Here is a 24,447-nt window from a genome sequence, read left to right as displayed (position 1 = left end):
ATGAAGGTGAAAACTCGCGTGGGGAGAGGGTGAGGATATTTGTGGGATAGGGACAAGTACACCTGTAAAGGGGGGAGATGGGGACGCGATGTCGACGCACTGTAGGGAGAAGGGAAGGACACCCGTGTGAATGAGGGTGAGGGCAGCAGTGGCGGTGGGGAGGTCACCTGTAAGGAGTGTGGGAGGGGGCAACACGGGAAGGAGGGGTGCGAGGTCACCAGTGGGAGTGAGCGTGAGGACCCCCCTGGCGAGGGGCAGAGGTCACTCGTGGCCGTGGACGTGCGGGCAGCCCTGGCATCCTGGCGAGGGGCGCGTTCTGCAGCGTCCCCGTCGGAGCGGGCCAGACACGCGGAGCCGGTCCGCTCCGGTCCGTGCGGGGCCGGTCCTTGCGGGGTGGCCGCAGCCCCGGCGGTGGCGGCGCCGCCCCCGGGGGGGGGGGGCGCGGGGGGGGCCGGGGGCGGGGAAGGGCGGGGCCGGGGGGGGCCCGGTGCGGGGCCCCGGCCCGGCTCCGCAGCCGCCAGCCCGCCGTGGGCCGCCGCGCCGGGTGAGCGGCCCCTCCGGCCGGCCCCGGCCGCCGCAGGGCCGCCGTCCCTCGCCGCAGGTGCCGCCGCCGCGTCCCGGGGAGAGGAAGCGCCGCGGGCCCGGCCGGTGGCCGCCCAGGCCGGGGAGGAGCCGCCGGAGAAGCGATGCAGGAAGGTGAGTGGCCACGGGGCAGAGTGACTGTGCCAGCTCCCGGGCACTTGCGAGAATACCCAGAAGAGCCCCATGTCATTCATCCACCCACCCATCCTTCCATCCACCTTTTCTCTTGTCCACCCACCTATGCACCCGCCATCCATCCATCCATCCATCCATCCATCCATCCATCATCCATCCATCCATCCATCCATCCTCTCTATATTCTGTGGGCACAAGAGCATCCCTGTTCTTCCAGTCTTCCCTGCCTGCTGGGATGGGTGTCCCTCTTGAAGCCCACCATGCCTGGCCACTGGGCGAGTGTGAGATGCTGAACTGTGACTGCAGCGTTGTTCCCACCTCCGAATGCTGTTTCTCCACAGCCATTGCCATAACGGAGCAGCCAGTCTCTGTCTCTGTCCCGGTGGGATATTCCTTTGTGCTGCGGTGCCGGGCCCAGGGACACACCTCACTGCAGTACCAGTGGTTTTGCCAGTACCAGGTAAGGATGGGGTGGCCCTGTGTATGGCACCAGGCTGGGTCCCTGCATGCAGTGGGCGAGCTGAGGAAGGGAGGAAACCAGGGGTTTCCACTTTTGTTGCTCTTACAAGGTGCTTCCTAGTGCCTTCTACTGCCAGCAGTGAGAAGTGAATTGCTGCCCACTGCCTATGTTTTCCCTTTAGTCTGACTGCCGCCTGATTCCTGGAGCAACCAATGAAGACTTGCCCATCATTGCAGAGCAGACCCAGCTCTACACCTGCAGAGTCAATGACCTCCACAGAAATGTCATCTTCTCCGACTGGGTGAAGGTAGAGGTCCATCAGTGTGTTGCCAGAGGTACAAGCCTGTCTTTTACCTTCTTGATGTATTATGGAATCACAGAATGGTTTGGGTTGGAAGGGACCTTCAAACTCATCTTGCTCCTCCCCTTGCCATGGGCAGGGACATCTTCACTAGACCAGGTTGCTTCAAGCCCCGTCCACATGCACCTGCACCTCATGCTTGCCATGGGTTTCCCAGAGTTATACTGGGTACTGGGACTGGAAGAACCCACCTGGCTGCTTCAGAGCTGACCAAAAATAACTCGGGGTGTGGTTGACCTTAGAATGTTGACTGTACCTTTGGCAAGAAAGGGCAAGGATCAGGTTTGGGTAGCCAGAGGCGGGGCTTTGGTGTGGCATTTACTATCACAGGCATTGCTCCCAAGGGTTCCCTGCTCCCCAAGGAGAAAGATGCAATAGTGATGGTCAAAAATGGCATTGTTTGCTGTCCCTGTGGAGGGAGGACCAGCTCTGTCTTGCTGCCTTGCAGGTCTGCCCCCTCGGCTGTGGCAAGGAGAACCGATCATTGTCCTCAACCCCAGTGAGCAATGGGTGGAGCTGGGGCAGCTGCTGCAGCTGCAGTGTGCTGCCATGGGGGTCCCAGCCCCCAGCTACCAATGGTACCGCAATGGGAACCTGCTGGAGCAGCAGAAGAGAAAAAAACTCCAGGTAAGGTTTTCTGGGGATAGTACAGGAGCTTTGGGTGCTGAGGAGGGTAATGGGAGAAGCTGATTGCAGGATTGTGAGAAAGCTCTCCATGTACCACCCCGCTGCTTTGGTAGCTGGCTGGATGACTCTGCATGAAGGGGGAATGTTTTATGGACTTCTTTCAAAGTTGTGGCTATTCTTCTAAGAGGTAACCAGTCCATAGATATGTCAGCACATCTCTTGTGCCCTTTTACGCAGAGACACAAGAACAGTTACTGTCTGTGTGTGGAGGGGACTCTGGATTGATGGAGCTGCAGGAATGCTGTCTGCCTTCTGGAGACCTAGAAGGAAATGTGCTTGGTCCTGACAGAAATGAGTTAGGGAGGCAGTAGAGGGGCTGGCTTTATTTTGTGTCTCTGGCTGAGTGTAAGTCAGTGCTGTCTTCTTGAATCAAGAAAGGAGATTTCCTTCCAGGGCATCACGTGAAGGGCACAAGGACAAGACATCTAGTCTCTTCTCAGTAGTGGTCAGTGGTATTACAGATGGCCTTAGATGGTATTATATGGTGGCCTTAGATTGCAATTCTGATGGGAAAGTTCAGTTTGGGCACTAAGAAGAGGGTGTTTTTGGAGGTGGATGGTGCTGTGCTGGAGCCAGAAAGGCAGCAATGTGCAGCAATGAGTGTTCAAGGCTTGAATAGACAGAGCTGGGGCCACGCTGACTCATTGGTGGCTTTAGTCCCTCTCTAAGCAGGACCCTGGGCTGGAGAACCAGAGTCCGCATCAGCTGGTGCTGCTTTGGTTCTTGTCCCTGTCTTGATTCTTTGTGAGGCTGAGTCTCTGCAAACAGAAGGAAAAATACTTTTTATTCCATGAACAAAAATGCCTTTGGCAGATCCTGGCAGGGAGCTTCAGTCTTTTACCATAAATAATGTGATTTAACTTTTGATCTGCCTAGATTGCCCACACCAAGGCCAGTGACTCTGGCACGTACCTCTGTTGTGCCTCCAACAGTCATGGAGAGCATTGGACCAACGCCGTGGATGTTCACGTCGGTGAGCAGAGCCAGCCCACATCACTTTGCTGCATATCACCTGGTGTGAGATGTAATTAGAGGGGACAAAGGAATTTGGTGCTCTCTGGAGATGCTGAGCTGGTGAACAAGGACCATGATAAACATTATTCCTTGGTACTGGGGCTCAGGGAGCAAAGGGAGCAGCAGTTGGAAAACCTCCTAGATGCAGTGATGCACTGTCTGGCAGGTGGGATGCTGCTGGGCCTTGTAGTGTGTCAGACACCTGCTGTGTAAGGGCAGGCTCAGTGCTCTCAGCTGCTCTCTGCTGTTTTCTTGCCATGCCAAGGTGCTGCTTTCACAGTTCCAGACCAAATCACAGCAGGCTCCCGTGGCCCTACTCATTTCCAGTCTTGCTGACGTGAAAGGATGTGCTCGGATACAGAGCTGGAGAGGATGGTGTTTATTTGGGAAGGTTCAGGCCCCTTGGGCTATCAGCTCAGGGCTGATTCTGTGTGAGTGATGGACCCTAGGGGGAGGATGTGTTCCCAGAGCCGTGGGTATGCTCCACTTCTGGCTGCTTTGGCCCTCTGCCTTTACCTTATGTGAGGCAGGAATAGCACAGGCTGGCTTTTCTGGCTCTTTACTCCACCTAGAGATTTTTCTATGCCATGAGCTTCTTATGCTGCCTTTTAGGCTGGCTTTAAAATTTCTCCACAGTGCAAATTGATCTTGTGTAGCCAGAGAGCACTCTGCCTGCCTCCTCACAGCTGGCAAAACACATCCTGGGGGGACAGAAAGTGAGAAAATGATGCCAGATTGGGTTGGGTTCAATGTGCTACTGCTGGGGAGCTTCTGTCAGAGGTGGAAAAGGATGAGTAGTTTTGTTCTGCAGCTTTTCAGGCATCTCTCATGCATCAGCAACACTGGTTCAGGGGTCAAGGATCTTCAAGACCCATGAGATTTATGCAATTTATTCTTAATTTCTTCTAGAGCATGTAGGGTTCTAGAGCATGAATTTTCTCCTAGGCTGGATTTTTATATTTATTTCTGATTGAAATAGGAGGAGCTGGAGCTGTTAGGGTAATAATGATTTTAAGAGGCTGGAAGTGCTCAGGCAGGAGAGCTTGTGGACCAAAGTCAGTGGCTTTTCTGAGCCAGAATTGCTAAAACAAGGAAAGGCAGAGCAGGGAGATGAAAAACTCTGCTAATATTACTGCAATCAAAAGCAAACAGGGCAACTTCTTCTGCACTGAACATTTCTGGCAAGAAACTCTGTTTTGGAGCTTTTATTACCTTGAGTCATTGTGTTTCCTTTGTTTTTGCTGCATCAAGGTAGCAGGTGAGTCGCATCAGGTACGAGCTTCTCCATGTTGACCCTTCTTCCCTGTTCTGCTACTTCTCTGGGCTTTGCTTCCCAGCTGCTCAGGATGTCATAAATCAGGCTGGATTTCATAAATCCTCCTAGCATCAGACCAATGTCTTTAAGGTTAGCAGCCAGGCTATGAAGGAGTTGCTTGAAGAATGTTGCTTGTGCAGATCCTTTGTGTGTTTGATCTAGCTGTGCATTGTTGGGGATGTTGGAGCAGAATTCAGACCTGGCACTGGGTGCTGGGTTCAGGCTTACTGAACCCAGGCTTATAATTTCCCTCTTTCTTTCCCAGGTATGTGTGGCTCTGGAAAGTTTTTTGGTGAGTAATGTAATCTTTTCTTCCTGAGCAATTATTCCCTTAATTAAAAGCCAGGCTCCAGGGTGGATGGGAGGACGAGGAATGGGGGTGCTTTGTCTGCTGAGACCGATTCAAGCCTTTATGATCACATTGCCACAGCCTCTGCACTTTTGGATTAGAGCTGCACAGCATAAGATGAGTCCCATCCCCTGCCAAGCCCTGATCTTTTTCAACAAGTGGAGTAAGATTATTCCTAATGAGTAACTGAGTCTTAATCTCTGTGCCTGCAAAATGATTTTGCAAGTGTTGTTCAAATGACAGCTTATCCCTACTTGAAGTACCTCCTCAGAGCAGGGCAAAGTTCCTTGCACCCACCGCCACTGAGCGACATAAATCCATTTTTTTACAGTGGGAGATGGGGATAAAATCAAAGCAGGAGCCATGGGTTTCTCACCTTCATCCCCATGAGGGAAAGGACCCCTGAGCCTGGCTCAGTGGATCCCCCGCCCAAGCACCACTGACACGCCAGACCTGTGGTCATGGTAGGGCAGGTAGAGCAGAACCTCTGCATTCCTGGGATTTTGGTTGTCAAGTGAAAACTTTTCAAGCCTTTCTGTTAAATTGATTGTGTGTTTTGTCAAAGTGTTCAGAAAGCTAAGGGCTTTCTGGAGGGTGCTCCAGGCTTGCAGCAGCCTAGGGTCTATCCTTGCTGCCTCTTTCCTTAGATTGTCCATATCCTCACTTCAACGGGAGGAGGTGAGATCTTGCCTCCTGCTGAGCATTTACAGCTTTTTCACTTGGTCTTTGCTTTAGCTACAGGCAAAATAGCACTTTTGGTGGGCAACAACCGCTACCAGCATCATCCCAACCTCATGGCTCCTGTGAGGGATGTGTTTGAGCTGAGTCGTCTTCTGGAGCATCTGGGCTTCCAGGTTGTCTCCCTGCTGGATCTGAACAAGGCTGAGATGGCGACAGCGGTCAGTCGCTTCCTGCAGCTCCTGGGGAAGGGAGTCTATGGTAAGGCCAAGCCAGCTCAGCCACCTGCCCATGCTGAGTAGGGATTAGGCCATTTTCTGAACAGCTCTTGAATTAAAAGAGAATAAATTGAATGTTGCTATCTCAAGGGAGACCTGCATCAGTACCAGGCTTGACAGGAGCTCTTGGATAAGTGTAGTTTAGTTTTGGCAGGTTATAGTCAGGCAAAGTGGATGTTTCTCCAACACGTGGCTAACCTCCAATGCCAACAGCATGGGCTTACACTGAGTTTTTGGGGAGTCAGCGCTTACAATAGTGAATGGGAAAGGGGGTTTTGATTTTTCCTTGGATAAAAGAATTGAGGAGACTAAATGTCCCCCCTCCACTCATGTGTGAGGAAGTGAGCTCCTTTTGAGCCCTGCTTGCTGCATCTGGTCATGATTTCCTTGTTTCTCTTTCCTGGAGGTCTAATTTGGGTCCCTGACAACCCTTTTGCAGAAGAGCATTCCCAGCTGCAGATGGCTTTGACTCTGGGCTTTGTGCTTAATTGTGCACTGTGCTCAGTAAGGAAGCATTCCTCAACCACAAACCCAACCATCAGATCTCGTGGTCTTAAAGCAGGTGCTCAAATTTGGTGGTGAAAGTAGCATCTTTGAGGTCCCTGGGATTCTCCCAGCATGTCAGATACCCTGAAAACACCTTGCAGGTGTTTTTTTCTTTTATTCCAAACCTCAGTGTGATGCTTACATTCCAGATGCGTGGTATCCAGACAGTGAAAGTCAGTGTGGGCTGATTCCAGGCTGGCATTCAGCATAAGGTTTGGACGTTGTGCAATGGATGGGGACCTGGCCACAGGGTAAATGCTGCACAGCCACCTTGTTCTGGGAAGCACTGACTCCTTGGAGGAGGCTGAGCTGGTGGGAAGGGCCATGCACAGTCCTGGTGCTCTGCCTGAGTGCCTATGACGGCGTATTCCTGTGACTTCACATGCAGCTTGCTTTCGTTGTTGCTCTCTGAAATCCTCATGTATCCCGGGCTTTACCTCCTCTCCCAGGCTGGAGTCATCCCAGCTGCCATTCTTACCCTCTATCCACGTGAGGACCAAATGGCATTTTATCCATGGCCCTTCCTAAGCACTGAAGAGGAAAAAATGCTTGGAAACAGCAAACCTTTCATATTGTCCTGCCTTATTTAAATTTCTAGAGCTTTTCTGCATTCATGGCTTCTGATCCTTCCAGGCAAAATTGATTTTGTATGCTGTCTGATTTTACAAAATACAAAATTGATTTTGTAGCAGCTGAGTCGAGTGTTTGTGAGGCAATGCCTGCTTAGGTTGAGGTTTTCTTAACAGCTCTCTAGGCTGAGTGGTGTGCTATTCTTTGAAGACAGTGGACTCCAGTGTGGGCTGGATCCAGCAGTGACTGAGTTTGGGGTTCTTGCCACATTCGCTGGAATCCTGATTTAATGGTGGGACATTGGGTCAGGTTGCCTACTGAGTGCCCCAGCTGTGGTGAGGTGGCAGCTCCAGGAACAAGTCAGGCAGCCTGTTGAAGACCCCAGAGGTGCCTGTGACAGCCAGTCCTGTACATCGTGTTGGGCACGCTCCTGTGGCATCCCAGTGTTCTTGCTTGAGGAGCCTTGGAGGTGCCACCTCTGTGTAGCAGCCACCAGAGCTGAAGTCAGGGAAGCTTTGTGTAGACATAGAGAAGGAGGAGGGGGCTGACTGGTGGACATGAGCCGCCATGGGTTGGTGCTCATTGCCCTTTGTCGTGTGGTCAATGCCGATGAGGGCAGTTGAGCTTTTTGGACTCTGTCCCTCCAGGAGCTGTAGGCTTTTGGGAGACTTTCTTCCACATCTCCAGAGCATCCCAGCACAGCTCCGAGGCCGGGATCCTGAAGTGTTCAAAAAACAACTGGATGTGGCACTGCACTGTTTAGTGGGCATGGTGAGCTTCAGTCCAAGGTTGGACTTGATGATCTTGGAGGTCTTTTCCAACCCTAATGATTTTATGATTCAAAGGTTTCTCCAATTCACTGTATGGAGGTGGTGGGTTATTTGGCTGCTTTTCCTCCAGATCTCTTCTTAGAAAAGCTGCAAAGGATTTTTGAAGGCCCCAAACATCCTCTAAATGATCTAATTATTCTACCCTCAGGCAAATGAGGAATCCCCGTGGGTGTTATTTTGAGCACCCTAAAAAGTCCCAAATCAAAAAAATTACATTGGAAACGCAACAAGAGGAGAAAATTGTGAGTGGAATACTAGGAATATGTAGTCATGCCTTTATTAAGCCTCATGCTGACATTTCCTGCTTTATAAGCAGTGTTTGCAGCTTCCCCTTTTTAATTTTGTACTCAGAAGTTTTGCTGTGATGAGCAGTTCTGACTCATACAATGTGGGAAGAACTCAGAATAAAACATCCCTTTCCATCTCTGGGCAAATTGTTGACTTTCCTGTTCGGGAGGAGAGATTCAGTCCAGGAGAGGTTGGAGAAGTTGCTCAGGTAATGTGAAACTCACCTTTTCTGAATTTGAACACGAGTCTTTGTGGTTTATATAGCATGAGGAGCACTTGGTGGTACAGTCAGGTACTTAACAAGATCTCAAAAGTTAGAAGATTTAAGGATTGAATCATTCATTGTGGGCTTTCCTGTTATATTTCATTTTTTTCCAAGCTGCAGTGATGCTGCCTCGTAACAGATATCATCACTTCCCTTGCATGTACAGGCAGAGGGACCAAAGCCACCAGTGCTCAATGGCTCAAGGGGCCCAAACTGCATCTAATTTTTCTAGAAGACTTCCTGTTTTATACTCTTTTCTAGTCTTGGGGGAGGGTTTTGTGGCTTTGGTTTGCAAGTTACGAAAGTTTAAAGCTTCTGGAAATCAGAGCCTGCTGCCTCTGGCTGGCGATCCGCAAGAACAGGAACCCAAATCTCATGGGCACCTGTGAAAATGTCCACTTGAGAAACTTTCCATTGTCCCCTGCGAATGGAAACCAAAGGTGACTCAAGGTCTTTTGGACTATGAGATCATGTTTTCCATTCTCCACATGATGAGATCATGCTTTCAGCCCTTCAGCTCCTGCCCCTGTTACTGCATCCATGCAGAATCAGACCAAAATGAGTGTCCTGCCAACTCCAGGGGCAGGAACAGAAGAGGGAAAATAGAGGAGAGGTTACTCACTGAAGTGTGGGCTTTGGCAGTGAATCTGAGAGAAGAATTTCTCCTGCTGTTGATTCTTACATTCTTTTTCCCATTTCTGATTTCTCACTCTTCACTGTCCCCCAGTTGCAGTAACACAACTCTCTGTGTCACCTCGCAGAGCTATTTTTAACCCATTTCAATTCCCCAAGTTGGCTTTCACCAACCAGCATCCCCCAAGCAGTGTCTTTGGTCCTGGGTAGGGGTAGCCAGCCACTGTGCAGCTTCGTTTTGAGAAGCTCCAGCCTGTTTGGGGATCCCTGTGCCAGCCCTGCACTGAACACAGGGCTTGGAGAGGAATCCCAGCTTTGGCCATGCCAAGCTCCCCAGTGCTCACTTCCCACCTGGATGGCCAGGTGTTGCCAGCTCTTAGGAAGGCAGAAATCATTACTAAGTTTCATGTGCTTAAGAGAAAAACCCGAAATTCTTGCTGGGTCTTGGGCTTCCCACTGGCATGTGCTGAGTCTGACTCCTCCCCTGCCTAACAGGGCTAGTGCCTGGTTTGAGGTTGTTGAAGCTCATGGTCCTCATGTTCTGGACATCTGAAAAACTCATCTGTCACTGTGTCTGATTTTTACCAGCTTTTAGGTGTGTGAATACAGGCAGACGTTTGAAATTGAGAATGTTTCCCATCACCTGATTAGTTGGTGGTGTTAGTCTCTTCTCCAAAACTAGGAAACTGAGGAGCTTATCATTTAAATGGCTGTCAATGTATTTTCCATCCTGGTAAAATCATTTTCTGTTGCTTTATTCCTTCAAAGAGCTGGGGACTGACCAAAACATTATACAACAGTGAAACTCAGCCTGGCAGGTTGTAGCACAGAGGGTTTGGAAGTGTGTAAACCCAGGGCCTTCAGGAGGCAAACAGTGAAGGAATCCACAAGTACAGGATACCCTCTTGGGGCTGCTTCCAATTCTAATGAAAGGAATAAATTGGGAAAAAGTTGAAATAGTGAGGTCAACATAGCTCCAGTTCCATAGGTGCTACTGGTCTAGGTCTGCCCTGCACTAGTATCCCATCAGGACAGGAGGTGGGATGTGGCCATGGGGAGCTGGTTACACGCCTCCAGGTTGGCATCCTGATTCATCCTCTCCTCTCCCCAGCTATATTCTACTATGCTGGGCACGGGTATGAACATCTGGGGAGGAACTACATGGTCCCTGTTGATGCTCCACAACCCTATGCCCCTGAGGACTGCATCAGCGTGCAGAGGATCCTCCAGAAGATGCAGCAGCAGCAGACGGCCCTGAACATCATCCTACTGGACACCTGCAGGAAGTGGTAGGGGCCTCTTTCCCCTTCCTCACCTGGGCTGGGCATTCCGAGGGCTGGGGGAGGGTGGCCATCCTCAGCTGTGGGTTTTGACAGCCCCTGTGGTTGCCACATCCTCCATGGTGCTGCTGAGCCTCTGTCAGAGGTCATTGATCTATGCCATAAAATCAACCACATTGCCTGGTCCTGCAGGGTGTCCTGGGGGATGGGTCAGTCATGTATTAGTGCACAGAGATCAGACCTTGTCTGAGATCTGCTGGAGAGAAGGGGCTTGAGACCCTCCTGTGGTTTTTTGAGGTAAAGAAGCCTGGCAAGTACAGGCAGGTTTCCTCAAGCCTGGGGAGGGATGGCTCTGCCTGGCATAAATTGTTGGCTGAAACTCAGCACAGGGTTTGTCTTTTGTGTTTCAAGCCTGACCCACCTGACCTGATCTTGCTGATTGTGTGCTTTCCTGGTCCATATTTCCTACATGCTCAGGCTGGGGGTGTTCAGTTCACCTCTCTTCTCCTGGCTGCATTCTTGTTAACATCTGTGAGAAGAGTGCAACAAGACAGGGGAAATATTTTAAGCCCTGCTACTTGTTTTTTACTGGGCTTAAATCCTTATGAAGTGGTCATATTGTGAAGCTGCTGCTGCTGAGGTCAGAGATCAGCATTTTCCCACTTTCTGTGGAAATCCCATTGTCCTCCCTTGGCGTGCAGACTTCTATCCTGCTGCAGGAAATTACTACTTATCCAATTTCAGAAGAGGTGGTGGACTAATGCAGTAGAAGCTGTCATTAGTTTATTTAGTTCTGTTCCTGAGGCAGATTTACAGGTCAGAAAAGACCTGGAGAGCAAATGTAGGAATATCTCTCTCTTCATGCTGTGGTTCCTGCGCTAAGAATTGGAAAGACAACAGGGTTTTTGATACCCTGAGAGATCTGCCAGACCCTGGAGAGATGATAAATTTTCGATGCCTTTTAGCTGCAGTGGTGGGGCTACTTGCTTTGAATGGCTTAAAACTGGCTGTGCTGGGATTTGTCCCACAGCTCTGGAGCAGGAGCTTGACGTCCCTTGATGCTGCCCTGAACTCCCCAGATGGGAGCATCCTCTTTGTCCCTTCTTTCTGGCTGCTGAGAGCAGAGTGTGCTGCTTCCCTGGCACACATCACAGCACCTGGCTGTCCTCCCCAGTGTGATGAGAGGCAGGGGAGGGCCTGCAGCCAAGCAGGAACACCTGGCTCTCATGGATACTCTGCTGGAGCTGGGCTACTGTGGCTCTGGGCTGCTGGTGTGTCATCTAAGGGGAGGCAGTATGGGGGTTGCACAGGGACCACCAGTCTAAGTGTTAACAATCTATAAAACAGGTTTTGAGCTGCTGTCTCCTTCCTTGGCATTGCCATTGGTTGCTTTGCTCAATGGAGCCTCAGTGGTGCTCTGGGAAGAAGATGCAGTGTGAGATCTGCTGTTATATTTAGGCAAAGTTGTGCAGCTGGTTTTCTCCCTCCTTCCCTAAAGTTCACACCTCCCCTTTTCCACAGCAAGCATAGCACTTCCTGCAGTGGGTGTTATCCCTGATCTCGTGGGGGCATGAGCTCTGTCCTGAGCTCACTTTTTTCTCAAGAAGTCACCATTTCAGCTCAGGAAAGCATCTGGAGTTCATAGTTCACTGCTGTGTAAAACAAGGCTCCCAAGGCCTCCTTTCCCAAAACCCTCCTAGTCAGACTGATGCTGCAGCTCTGTCAGTGGCTCATGTGTGAAACTGTGTCTGTGCTAAGGGGGAGCTCACCCAGAGTTTCTCCTCACTCCATGTGTTGGCATCAGAAATGCCAGGGTGGTGAGAAACACATCTCCCTTTGCCAAGTGGGAGCAGATGCTCAGCCTTAGCAGGGGAGGAATCAGAACATAGAGCCTCATACATTTATATGCTGATTTTGGGTGGATGTGATTGCCTTTTCCAGTAATTCCCTGATTTATCCTTGGACCTGGAACCAAAGATTTCTGCACTAAATTAAGAGCAGTTGAAGAGCAGATAAATCTCAATATTCAGATTTAGAAACATGTCTCCTTTCTCACATTTTCTCTTCTGATCATCTTTAGGACAACTAACACAAGCCAGTTGAATTCTGCCATTAAACACCTCCAGACTGTGCTGCCAGCAGTAGGTGACATGCTGGCTGCTGGAAATCCCTCTGTCCTTTCAGCTTTTCTTGGTGTGCTGGCTTCAGCTCCAGGAAACTGTGCTGGACTTGAATTACATGGACTAACTCTGCCTCTGTGCCTGGTTCTTGTCACTGTGTGACTGGGAACAGCTCCGAGTCACTGGTGTGAGCTGGAGGCAGCCTGTCCCTATGCTGTCAGTCTGGCTGCAGTCAGATGGGCAGGGTTTAACCATTCAATGCAACCATTATATTTTATTTGTTGGAAATCAGATCCTGTTACCATGGATCTGCCTGATTTTGGAAATAATAGGGGCTGTGCTCATTCAGCTGCATCTGGACCAAGGTGCCAGGACCAATTTTGGGCTTTGAGACTCGTATCCTGATCCCATCTCTCAGAGAGATCTGTGTGTGTATCATCCAAAGCCTGCTTTGGATCCCTGAGGCAAAAGTGTGTGCATCATCTGGAAGGGCCCGTAGGGTGTCCCAGACCCCCAGAAAAGACAATTGAGCCATAACCATGGTGCTGTGCACTTCTGACTTCTTGAGGGACAGTTGTCCATTGGGCCACGGTGAGCCTGTGTGTTCTCTGCACTGTGGTGCTGTCTGGAGCTGTTAAAATCCAGCCTCTGTAGGGAGGTGGCAGCATGCACCCACGGCTCCAGGCTGGACCACAGCCTCAGGCTCAGGGCAGGGAGCAGCTTACCAGTGCAGATAAGTCACAGCTGGACATAGCTACTCCTTTCCCTGTGGTTTGGGTTCTTGGTGTGACTCCCAGCTTTAGTCTCTCTGGTTACATCCGAGGTGAGAGTTGATCCTCCTGCCATCCCTAAGAGATGGACATGAGGAGCATGTGGGATTTGTCCCCTCCATCTGGCAGATGTCCTCAACGCTGACTTGTGTCTTTGCCTCCTCCCCAGGTACAACCCAGGGTGTGCCTTGTCCCAGGTGCAGCCACTGGAGCCCTGGGGAAACACTGTCTATGGCTATTCCACGTGAGTGATTCCACCATCCCCACACCCTCACACGGGACCAGACTCTGGCACAGCCCGGTCTCCTCCCATCCTTCTGTGCACAGAGGCTGGAGAGAGCTTCTTTCATGTTCCCTCTGGCTCTCACCCTCCATCTGCTGGGTTTGCTGTTCAGGCACTTCTTCCTGCTGCCATCACCCAGTTACAAGTTCTGTGTGAAGGTGACATCAGCTCCTGTCACCTGTTCTTCAGCCTGATTTCCCAGGTTCATGTCCCATGAACAGCCCACCCAAGGCCTCCTGAGATGCTGGGTAGTATTTACTGGTCCAGTGCCAGTTCCACTGGCTTTTCACCTTCATCACCCACCTGGGCTGGCAAAGGAGACTGTGCTGTCCTATCCCATTCTCTTCCACTGCTTTTTCCAATCCTGTGGCCTGCCCACCCTCTCCAGGGCACTGGAGAACCAAAGCACTTTGTATTATTTCTTGAGAAGCTCACTTTGACCCAGCCAACAGAGTCAGGATGGAGTTGGCCACCCCAGATTCACCTGGTCTTCATGCTCAGTGCAGAACTGCGAGAACTCTGAAGAAATACCCTTATTCTTGCAGGAGTGAAGATGCAGAAGCCTATGAATTGCAGGATGGGGAGTTCAGCTCAGGGATCTTCATGAAATATCTGAAGAAACACATTCTGCAAGAGAAGAAGGTGACACACATGCTGGAGGATGTGTTAGAAGGTAAGAGAAGCAATAAACCACCCGCTTCAGTGGCAGGGGTGAGACAGCAGAGACTGAGTGGCTCCACATCACCCCATCCCATCCCATCCCATCCCATCCCATCCCATCCCATCCCATCCCATCCCATCCCATCCCATCCCATCCCATCCCATCCCATCCCAGCCAGCCACCTCCCTAAAATCCAGATCACAGGCCATGCCCCATGGGAGCTTTCAGTAGCCTGCAAGCAGCATGGAGACATTCATGTAGGGCCTGAAAGGCAGGAATGATCCTTGTGCTTCCAACTCTTTCCCACAGACATTGGCCATGATCCCCTGGTCGCTGGCAAGCAGGTGATGGAGATCAAGCACACTCTGAAGGAAGCCCGGTCCCTGACTGACCCCATCTGTCCCTCGGGAGAAGCCCCTGAGCCCTGGGGGCACAGCCAAGGTGAGCCATACGGGAGAGGAGGAGGGAACTGGGGGTGTCTGTGCCCCTCAGGGACACGGCTGTGCAGGGAGGTGTTGACAGGACTCTCTGAGGAGCTGATCATGCCTGAATTTCCCTTCCAGAGCTGCCCAGCAAAACAGTGACCTTCCCATGTGGGGTGCGGGTGGAGCTCTACTTCCTCCGGCTCTTCTCCAACCTGATGTTTGTGTGTGCCAAGCCACAGCCACCCCTGGCCCATGTCACTGACCCCCAGCTCCTGCTCCACCAGCTCACTGTGAGTGCTCTGGCCAGTCCCCTTCCTGGGCTGCTTTCCCCAGGTCAGAGGTGGGGAGGGTGGTTGGGTCGAGTCCTGAGGGCTCCGAGCGGCTGTTCCCAGGTGAAAATGGATCCCCTCCTCTGCATACATCTCTTGGAGACTCCTTCCACATCTCAGTAGATTCCCTGCCTTGCTCTTCATGCATCACAAAGAGGACTTGGCAGCAGTTTGATGCCTTTAACCAGTTACCCCCCAGACTGATTTCTGGCCTGCCTGATTAAATTATTGCATTTAATCTGATTGAGGCCAAGATTCTGTTTTCTGTGTTAGAAAGTAGGTCTGTCTTTTTGACTTATGCCTTCTTTAGCCTGCTGTGTTAATATATTTTAATGCAGCAATATATTCTTTCGTAGTTGAGCTGTACCAGCTTCCTTGAACCCTTGAACCCTTCCTCAAACCTTTCTTCACAGACCATGTACCCATGTGGGCTTTACTGATGGTCTCCATGCCACTTCTACAGATTTAATTTGCTGCTCCTTTCTGTAACCATCTCCCTTGTTTTCTGTAGTCCTTCTCCCAGGGCGTAGCTCATGTGTGGTGGATTTTTTGGCCCTTGTTTCTTGTGGAGGGACACTGCTCCTCAGCACATTGGGGTCACTGACGCAGCATGGTGGACCCAGGAGATTTGGAGCCTGATCCTGCCCATTCCTAAGCTGCAGCACCATTCCCCCTTGTGAGCATCATGCATGAAAATTGTGTCTGTGTGTGTGACACGTATCTGTGTGCTTTGCCCCACATCAGTGACTGGGGGAAGGGGAGCCCTGCTGCCTGCTCCTGCCTCTGGAGCTGTCTCAAGAGGGATCAAGGAAACAAAAAGGGACCCCAGTGCAGCCAGATCCCTCTTCCTGTCCTAGTGCATGGTGGAGCTGGCTTACACTGAGCTCCAGTGCTGTCTGCAGGGGCAGCAGCATGTCCTTCCTTGACTGTCACCTGCCCCACCTCAGGCATCACAGCAGCCACCACAGCCCTGTGGGATCCCTGAGCTGCCCATGGGGGCACCAGGCTCCCTCTAGGATCCTGCCAGCACTCCTGGGGGATGCTGAGGGCTGCTGGGGCCCCGTAAACCCCACGTGTTTGGCTGAGCTGCAGGAGCAGGAGGCTGAAGGCCAACACCACCAGGCTGAATGTGAGGTTATAAGCCCTGGGGATTGATCCCAGAGAGTTGTTTCACTGCGGAAATGGGGAGTGTAGGAAATGGGAGTTTTCCCACCATTTTCCACATTCTGGTTATCAAAGAGACTTAATTTGGCTTGCTGTGAGTTTGCCAGGAGTAATTATGATGGAATTTTCTAGCATTGATCCATTTTCTTTAGTTGTCCCATATTCCCTCCCATCCCGTGTCTTTCCTGACCTCCATTTTTAACTGGCAAGAATTGTCTTTAGAGGGAGAGGCAGCTCTAGCATATGACCCAAGGCATTTCCATTTTTTTTTTTTCTCTATATTGTTTAAATCCTTACTTTTTTAAAACATTTATGTTGGATCTCCTTGTTTTCCAGACTTTTGATCTGGAGCTTTTTGACACAATGGCCTTGCCAGTGAACCTTTCCCCCATTTATTTAGAATATCCCCGCTTCTGGGCTAGCTAAAACCTGGCCTTGCCAATTCCTGTGCACCATCTTCATTAAAAAGCACTTCCCACCATAGGGAAAGGTTTATAAATAATTATGACTTGCCTAAAAAAAATTAATTTAGAGAATCCTTTTTTCCATTTTCTCCAAAAATTATACAGCCAAAATTATAAAGGAGAGTATGGTAGGGAATTAGTTTGTGGAACAGGAGGCTGGGAATTTAGCAGACTGCAGATACTTGTGGATAATGAATTGCTGTCAGCTGACAGGCTTTGAATCTCATGTGTCAGGGATTTAATTGATCCCTTGAGCTCCCAGAGTCATGGAGTGTTTGGGTTTGGAGGGAATCTCTGTAGATCATCCAGTGCAGCCCTCCTGCTAAAGCAGGCACACCAGGTTGCTCCTTGCCCAGGTGAATGTCTTGAAGGCCACGAGGCTGGAGAACAGTGTGCCTGTGGGACACAGCCCTGGAGAGCTGGTGTATTTTCAAGGATCCTGATGAACAGGGAGTCAAGCAAAGGCATCAGGAGGGCTGCATGGATTTGCTGAGGGCTCCTAACTGAGCTCACACATGAAAAGGATGTGCGAGAGGTGGAAGCAGGGACAGGTAATGTAGGAGGACTGTAGAGATGTGGTTCAAGCTTGTGGGAATGGGGTTCAGAAAGCCAAGCCCATGTGGAGCTGAATCTGGGGACAACAAGAAGGGCTTCTACAAGTGTCTCAGGACTCCCAGAACCCTGACACTAAGGAGAAGGTCTGGAGCGAGGGAGACCCTTGGAGGTGGAGCAGGACCAGGTCAGGGAGTGCTGAACCAACTGGACATTCACAAACACCCAGGACGTGATGGGTGCACCCATGAGTGCTGAGGGAGCTGGAGATGAGACTGAGAGCACACTCTCCATCTCCTCACAGTCTTCCTGAGTCCTGGAAAAAAAGCCAGTGTCACTCCTGCCTTCCAGGAGGGCAAGAATGAAGATTTGGGGAGCTCCAGGAGGGTTGACCTCACTGTGATCTCTGAGGAGGTGACAGAGCCAATAACCCCTAAACACAGAGAGAACAAAGAGGTGACTGGGAGCAAAGGATAGATTGCAAAAGACCTCCATGCCTGATAACCTGATGCTTTCTGCATCAAAGGGATGAGCTCAGGCGACAAGGCAAGGGTGGTGGATATTTTTTATCCTCCTTCTGTGTCCGGTTCCAGCTCCTCAGCACAAGAGAGACATGGACATACTGGAGAGACTCCAGCAAAGGGCCATGGGGATGATGAAGTGGTTGAAGCACCTCCCCTGTAAAGAAAGGCTGAGAGAGCTGGGACTGTTCATCCTATGGAAGAGCAGACTCAGGGAGGGCTCATCAATGTCTGCAAGTACCTGCAGGGAGGGTGCAAAGAGGAAGGAGACAGGTTCTTCCCAGTGGTGCCCAGTGCCATGGGCACACATTGATACACAAGAAATTCCACTTAAAACTAAGAGAAAACTCTCCTTCTTGGAGGGTGATTGAATATGTTTGGGCTTTTTGGAAAATCAGGGCTGTGGGATTGGTTTTCATTTTCACTGATGTGCTTATTAAGTATACAGATCCCATAACACTAAGTCTCTGCAAGGTGCTACAAAGCAGATTTTGGAAGGATTTGGATAACTGAAGGTACAGTTCAAGGCCAAGGCTGTTACTCAGTAGATGCAAGTTCCTGCATGTGAGCAATCACAAAAAGTAGCATCAGGATGGGATGGGCAGTGAGTGGAGAACAAGTTCTGGTCAGAGCCCAAAACAGCTGAGGTAACAAAAGCAGGGCACAAAAGTGTGGCAAGGTTGCAAAGAAGAGCTCTGAGATTTGTGTGAGATCTTGTCTGGCTCTCCTGGCTGTTGGTGGAACACTGGGTCCAGTTTTGGGTCTGTGCTTCATGGAAAAAAAGTGTGCCAACTGAAACACAGACAAAGTAATGAAAGGAAGGAGCAAGGCAATTTAGTTTAGGCAAGAAAATCAAAAATATTGATTTTATGGGGCCTTGACATCTATAAAAAGCTGTTTCCAGCATGGAAGTAATTCATGGTTTGAATTGCAGGGGGGAAGTTCCAAAGTGGAGATGACATTCTCCCTAATCTCTAGTCTAACCCTGCCCCTGCATTGGGAAGCCATTCCCCTCTTGTCCTGTCTCTCCATGCCTTGTCCCAAGTTCCTCTCCAGCTCTCCTGGAGCCCCTTCAGGCCCTGGCAGGGGCTCTGAGCTCTCCTGGAGCTTTCTCCTCTCCAGGTGAGCACCCCCAGCTCTCCCAGCCTGGCTCCAGAGCAGAGGGGCTCCAGCCCTTGGAGTGTCTCCATGGCCTCCTCTGGGCTCGCTCCAGCAGCTCCAGGTCCTGCTGCTGTTGGATCCCTGGGCTGGAGGCAGCTCTGCAGGTCAGAGCATGTGCTGGAGGATGGAGCTGGCTGGACACGGTGGGGCTGCACCCTCATTTCTGCAGCCATGCTGCCAAAGCCCTGTGTCAGCAGCATCTGGCTGATCTGATTCCTGCCTGTTTGGTCTCCAGGTTTAGGCTCCATTCACTTGTCTGATCTTCCCCAAGCTCCCTCCAGTTTATCTTTCCAGTAAGGAGCTGCCAAGTGTGGAGATGGATTTGGCTTTCTCTTGCACAGAGATAAATGGTGTTTCCTCAGCCTCCAGTGACCTACTGGATCAGTGATGGTGCTACTCCTGTTCCACCAGCCTTGCATGCAGGGGTATCCTGATGCCTGCAGATCCCAGCCAGCATTTGGGATCCAATATTCTTCCTCATACTATCCTGGCCAGAATCAAATGGCTTTGGCTGCTTGCAGGCAGCAGTTCAGGGAAGGCTAGGAAGAGCTCCCAGGGCTTCTCCAAGTTCTACATCCCCAAATGTCCTAGCAGTCTCCTTCACCAGCATTTCTTCTGCTAAGAATCACACTGGGACGGTTGCCAGAGCTAGCTGGCAGAGGGAAGCCTTCTGGAAGGGGCTGCTAGACTGTGGTCTGTCACCCATTCTGGAGGGCTCAAATCCAAGGCAAGGAGGACTTGGTCACGGTCCCAAGGCTGCCAGAGCTCCAGGAGCATTTGGACAATGCTCTCAGGCACAGGGTAGAATTGTTGGGGTGCCTGTGCAGGGCCAAGGGTTGAACTCAATGACCTTTGTGGGTTCCTTCCAACTCAGGATATTCCATTATCTAGGATTCCATAAGGCCTTTATTTCCTTGTCTCTTCCTGGGGTATTAGTGGCTCCACAGTTCAGTTGGTACTGAGGAGGATCTCATAGACACGGTGCTGTTTTGGTTAAATTTTAGTAACTTGGCAAGAATTGGCAGTTCTGTAGATGGTGGGGGGCTAAATCAGCACTCAGCACAACTCAGAGCTTCCAGCTGTGGCTTTGGAAAACTTGCTCCCTCCGTGACACACTGCTGGCACTGCCGGTGGTTGTGATACCAGCTGGTGCTTCTTCCTGCTCTGCTGAAAATCCCACTGTACCCCATTTTTCACAGTAAGATGTACTCAGGGTCTTCTCATTGATGTGCACAAGGCAAGTGTGTAAAACCTCTGCATTCCTGTTGCTTTCTGTGGTACTTCCCTTAGGATACACAGCATTTCCACCAGGCAATGTGTTAATCAAAACCCTGAACACATGTTAGATGGGCAGCTGTGCCTCAATGCTTCATGCTGATGCTGAAATTTCCTTGCATTTGCTCTTGTTTTCCTGACCCAGGAGATGGGTGATGTGGCCATCCAGAGGGAGAGCTGTCTGGACCATGTGGAGACTCTGCTCGCCTCTGTGTACCAGCGGGAGGAGCTGGACTGCATCTTCCAGCTCTGTGCACTGCAGAAGATTCAGGTAGAGAGTAGCCAGGTGCAGATTTCCACAATTCACCTGCACACTCATGGAACTGGTGTCCCCATGCACATGGCTGGGGCCGGATATGGCTCTCTGACCACGTGTCTGTGTCAGTGTCACATCCAGACTGAAGAGGAGCACGTTGATCTTCAAGGCACAAATCACAGAATCACAGACTGGTTTGGGCTGGGGGAACCTTAAAAGTCATCTCGTTCCACCTGCCATAGATAGGGACACCTTCCACTATCCCAGGTTGCTCCAAGCCCCATCCAACCTGGTCTTGGACACTTCAGGGATGGGGCAGCCACAGCTTCTCTGGGCAGCCTGTACCAGGGCCTTGGCACCCTCACGGGGATGAATTCCTTCCCAATATCCCATCTAATCCTGCCCTCTGGCAGTGGGAAGTTATTCTTCCTCGTCCTGTCCCTTCAAGCCCTTGTCCCAGGTCCCTCTCCAGCTCTCTTGGAGCTCCTTTAGGCACTGGAAGGGGCTCTAAAGTCACCTTGGATCCTCTTCTCCAAGCTGGACACACCCAGCTCTCCCAGCATGTTTTCATGAGACCACTGTCCTTTCACCTTACCTTTTCCACCTCAGTAAAATCTTTCTGATTTACAATCAGGCTGCAGAACCCGAGTGTGGATGCTCCTTGCTTTTGTATTGTCTCCCCTGCCTGACCTTTGTATCAAAGCTGACCCACAGCAGCCTCTGCTGGGAGCAGAGAGAGGCATCACAGGTCATGGATTGTTCTGTTTTCCTGTGCTGCCTGGCCAGGGAGGCTGCTCTTTGCCCCATCAACCACGGGGAGGTCAGAGCTGCTGAATTATTTCAGGTCGAGGAATGTCTCACTAGGCTGTGTGCTTGCCTGAGAGATGAGCTCATGGGCTGGCCAGGATCTCCAGTCATCAGAGTAACACTGCCAAGCCTGATCCAAGCTGTGCCTCTTTGGCACACTTCAGAACACCCTCAAACTATTTAAAGACTATGAGAGAAGCAGAATTGCTTGTCCCCTGTCTTGTCTCTCCTCAAACAGCAGTTTGCACCTTGTGTATACTTGGATTTTTCTTCCTCCCCTAACACACAGCCAGTGTATCTTACACCAAGTGCTGCTCTCAAGCTGCTGCCTGGATCTGCCTACAGCGAGTTCTGCTTGCTCTGTACATGATGTGCTTCAGCATATGGCAGTGTTTTCAGTTCTTAATTGTTCCTGAATTTCTTTTTTTAACCTTTCCCAGTTGTTCTGCATTGCTTTTAAGTGCAGACAGGAGACCTGGACCAGGCCTTGCCTGCCAAAATCTTCTCATGCCATTATCCCTGCTCTTTACAGGTGTTTTAGGCACAGTGCCATGCTGGGGGTCTGTTTTCAGGGGTTTGACTGCCATGAATGTGGTTATTCTCTTATTTCTTCATCTTCTATAAAATTCTAAAATAGTGCTAGGCTGTGAGTAGATCCCTGTGGAGCACTGCTGGTTAATGCTGTTGGCTTTTACAGTGTGAGGTGTGTTTTAGTTCATAGAATCCCAGAATGGTTTGGGCTGGAAGGGACCTTAAAGCTCATCTTGTTCACCCCCCTGCCATGGGCAGGGACACCTTCCACTATCTCAGGGTGCTCCAAGCCCTGTCCAGCCTGGCCTTGGATACTTCCAGGCCTGTAAATGGTTCATGCTTTCCTCTCCCATGTGCATTGGCCATGGTGTAGCCACTCCTGCTCCCCTGTGCCCACATCCCAGGGGTGATGCTCGCAATGACACTTCCCTGATGGAGCTGATGAAATCTCACATGGCCTGATTTCAAGAGAAGTCCTGAAATCCAAAATCCATGGCTGTGGCCTGCGAGCGTCATGAGCTGTATGAGTACTACAGCTCATATTCTCTGGCAGCAGTGTTGCTGCATCGTGCCACAGCATGGGGCTGTGAGCCTGCACAGCAGCCAGCCCAGGCTCCTTCCTGGCAGCAGCAGTAGGAAAGCTCTGCTTCCAGTCTGATTCTCCCATTCACTCTGTGTTCTTTGCTCTTCCCTTCCAGACAGATGTGGTCCTGCAGTTGGATTTGCATTACATCCGGCCAGGCACAAAACAGAGGACTTGTGAAAGCCTGCAAACGACCCTGCAGCAGTCCCTGCTGAGGCAGTGTTTCAGCCAGAGGAGTGACTCGCAGTCAGGCTCGCAGCGAGCTCCTGCCCGCGCAGGCAGCGCACGCCTGCAAGATGCGCTGGCGCCGAGCACGGACCCCAAGGGCCAGGGATCCCTGAGCACAGGCTCTGGCCACAGCTTGCCCAGCAGCAGCCCCTCCAACTTCAGCAGCGAGCCCGAGGAGAATGACGAGAGCGACCTGGGCGAGCTCTGCTTGGCGCTGCTTCGGGCTGGCCCGGGGCAGGATGGGCCCTGAGCCTCAGCCTTGGGAGCCACTCTTTTAACTGAGGCCTCAATTTGAGTGCTAAATCTGTCAGGATCCATCAGCTGCTTCCCAGCCTTGGCATCGCCCTGTCTGAATGAGGCCAAGGCTGCTTTTTTGGAAAGGTTTCTCCTGTCTGCACCCTGTGGCATGCAGGGCCTCACTTCCCACTGGGAATATTCCCTGTCCCCTGGGAATGTCGGGATCCGCAGGGATTCGTTGTGGTGTCTGGCAGAGGACACGGCCACCCACCAGCGTAACGCTGCCAGGCAAAGGCAGGCTGGTGTTTTCTGCCTGAAGACAAACGTTGCTGCGTTGGATGTGGTGGGTAGCCCACAAACACTACAGACCCCTCTGGCTCAAATCCCAGCCATGACTGCTGGATCTCACCAACCTGTGCAAGGGACACAGGGCTGGGGAGCCAGGTGAAATAGTGTCGGCTCTCCACGGGGTCCCAGTGTGACTTCCTTCCCACACCTGTGTCAAAGCAGGTGTTAAGTTATGCATTTATGTATTTCTGAAGCACGTATTTATAACTGGGAGGCTGGACAGTGGCTTGCCAGGAAAAGGAAGGTCAGATGTTCCATCCAGTGTGTGTTTACATTGGAGGCTGGTGTTCCACTGGACCAGGAACAGCGTCCAGGCAGGTGCACTGACATCTGCCCCTTGCACCGTGGTACAGAGGCATTAAAGGGTGTTCAGCCCTCTGCAGTCCTGAGTTCTTCTCAGGTGCAGCATGTCCTTCAGGAGAGATAGAATGTACCAGGACTGAGAAAGGATAACTTCAAAAAAGTGATTATTAGTGCAAATTGTTTTGTCTGTGTGCCTGTCTGTGCTGTGTGCAACCTCAAGCACTATGTGGAGAGCCAACTGTCCTGGTGAGCCCCAGGTGAAGAGAGCCCAAAGGACAGCCTGGGTGTGCACATGCCCCTCCCTGATTGCTTCCCTAATGCATGTTTGATAAAGGTGTTGCTCAGTGACCCTAGGGAAGTGTGGTGTCTCCTTCCTTGGAGGACAGTTCACTTTGGACTGCAGAAGATGCCAATGACCTGATCTAAGCTGGCTGAGGGCTGGACCAGAGACCACTGGAGATCCCTTCTGGCCGCTGTGGTCGTGTGGAGCAAAGAGGTTGGAGGGCAGAACTTCTTGAGAGGTCAAGGGTAGCAGGGTAGGGAGAATGCCCAAGCTGTGACTTGCTTTAAAAGAGGGTTGGAGGCAGAATTTTCTCAGTTTTGCTCTCCTTCAGCAGTGAAGATACATCCCTGTCTGTGGTGTCAGTTGCAGCACAGAAAAATCTGAAATGTTGCTTCCAGATAAAGCATTCTACAAGTGCTGGAAATCTGTCCAAAAAGAACAGAGGAGGCTTTTATTATTCTCACAGTGAGTAGCGCCAAGGGAAAGAAGAGGGGCCCCAGCTGGCTGCAGACTAGGAAGTCTCCTAGAAAAAAAAGAAATAAAAAATTCAGAGGATGTAGTTTAACTAAGATGGGCTGATAGAGAAGCTAAACCAGAAATTAATAAACTGATTTCAGGAAGAACCAAAGATCAACCCAACACCAGCAGGCACTGGGGACAGGTCAGTGGGAATGGCTTAGCAGGCATTTGGGAGGAGCTGGGGCTCTCATTGCCTCTGTGGGGATTATTCACACCTTCCTGTGCTGTTGAGGCATGGCTTTTTCCTGGCTCACATTATCATGCCAAGCGTCATGTAATGTGAATGTTATCTCATTCAAAGCAAGGCTGTTTATTTTTTCTGAATAAAACACTATTGGTGTTTTTAGTGCACAAAG

At 50.9% G+C, this 24,447-nt stretch overlaps 1 protein-coding gene across 1 annotated transcript; it reads left to right on the top strand.

The window, feature by feature from the left end:
* The first annotated feature begins 567 nt into the window (after positions 1-567).
* Positions 568-24,447, top strand: LOC102104937 (mucosa-associated lymphoid tissue lymphoma translocation protein 1-like). Its single transcript, XM_005521705.3, has 14 exons — positions 568-696; positions 1,059-1,177; positions 1,359-1,512; positions 1,987-2,165; positions 3,102-3,198; positions 4,820-4,846; positions 5,639-5,842; positions 10,103-10,280; positions 13,331-13,405; positions 13,990-14,117; positions 14,415-14,546; positions 14,669-14,820; positions 20,142-20,267; positions 22,289-24,447. The coding sequence occupies exons 1-14, from the start codon at positions 687-689 to the stop codon at positions 22,649-22,651; spliced, it is 1,944 nt and encodes a 647-aa protein (XP_005521762.3). The 5' UTR covers positions 568-686; the 3' UTR covers positions 22,652-24,447.

This window comes from Pseudopodoces humilis, chromosome 16, assembly GCF_049639895.1.
Source record: "Pseudopodoces humilis isolate 2021_Gansu_Grassland_sample_001 chromosome 16, ASM4963989v1, whole genome shotgun sequence".
Classification (NCBI taxonomy): Eukaryota; Metazoa; Chordata; class Aves; order Passeriformes; family Paridae; genus Pseudopodoces; species Pseudopodoces humilis.
Note: the sequence above shows the minus strand (reverse complement) of the source record. Positions and strands in the feature narration are given on the sequence as shown.

Bases quoted from the DNA above. Each gene is read 5' to 3' on its own strand.
- LOC102104937 (XM_005521705.3), top strand. The intron at 1,513-1,986 runs GTACAAGCCTGT...GCTGCCTTGCAG, and splicing joins CCATCAGTGTGTTGCCAGAG to GTCTGCCCCCTCGGCTGTGG. The intron at 3,199-4,819 runs GTGAGCAGAGCC...TTTCTTTCCCAG, and splicing joins CGCCGTGGATGTTCACGTCG to GTATGTGTGGCTCTGGAAAG.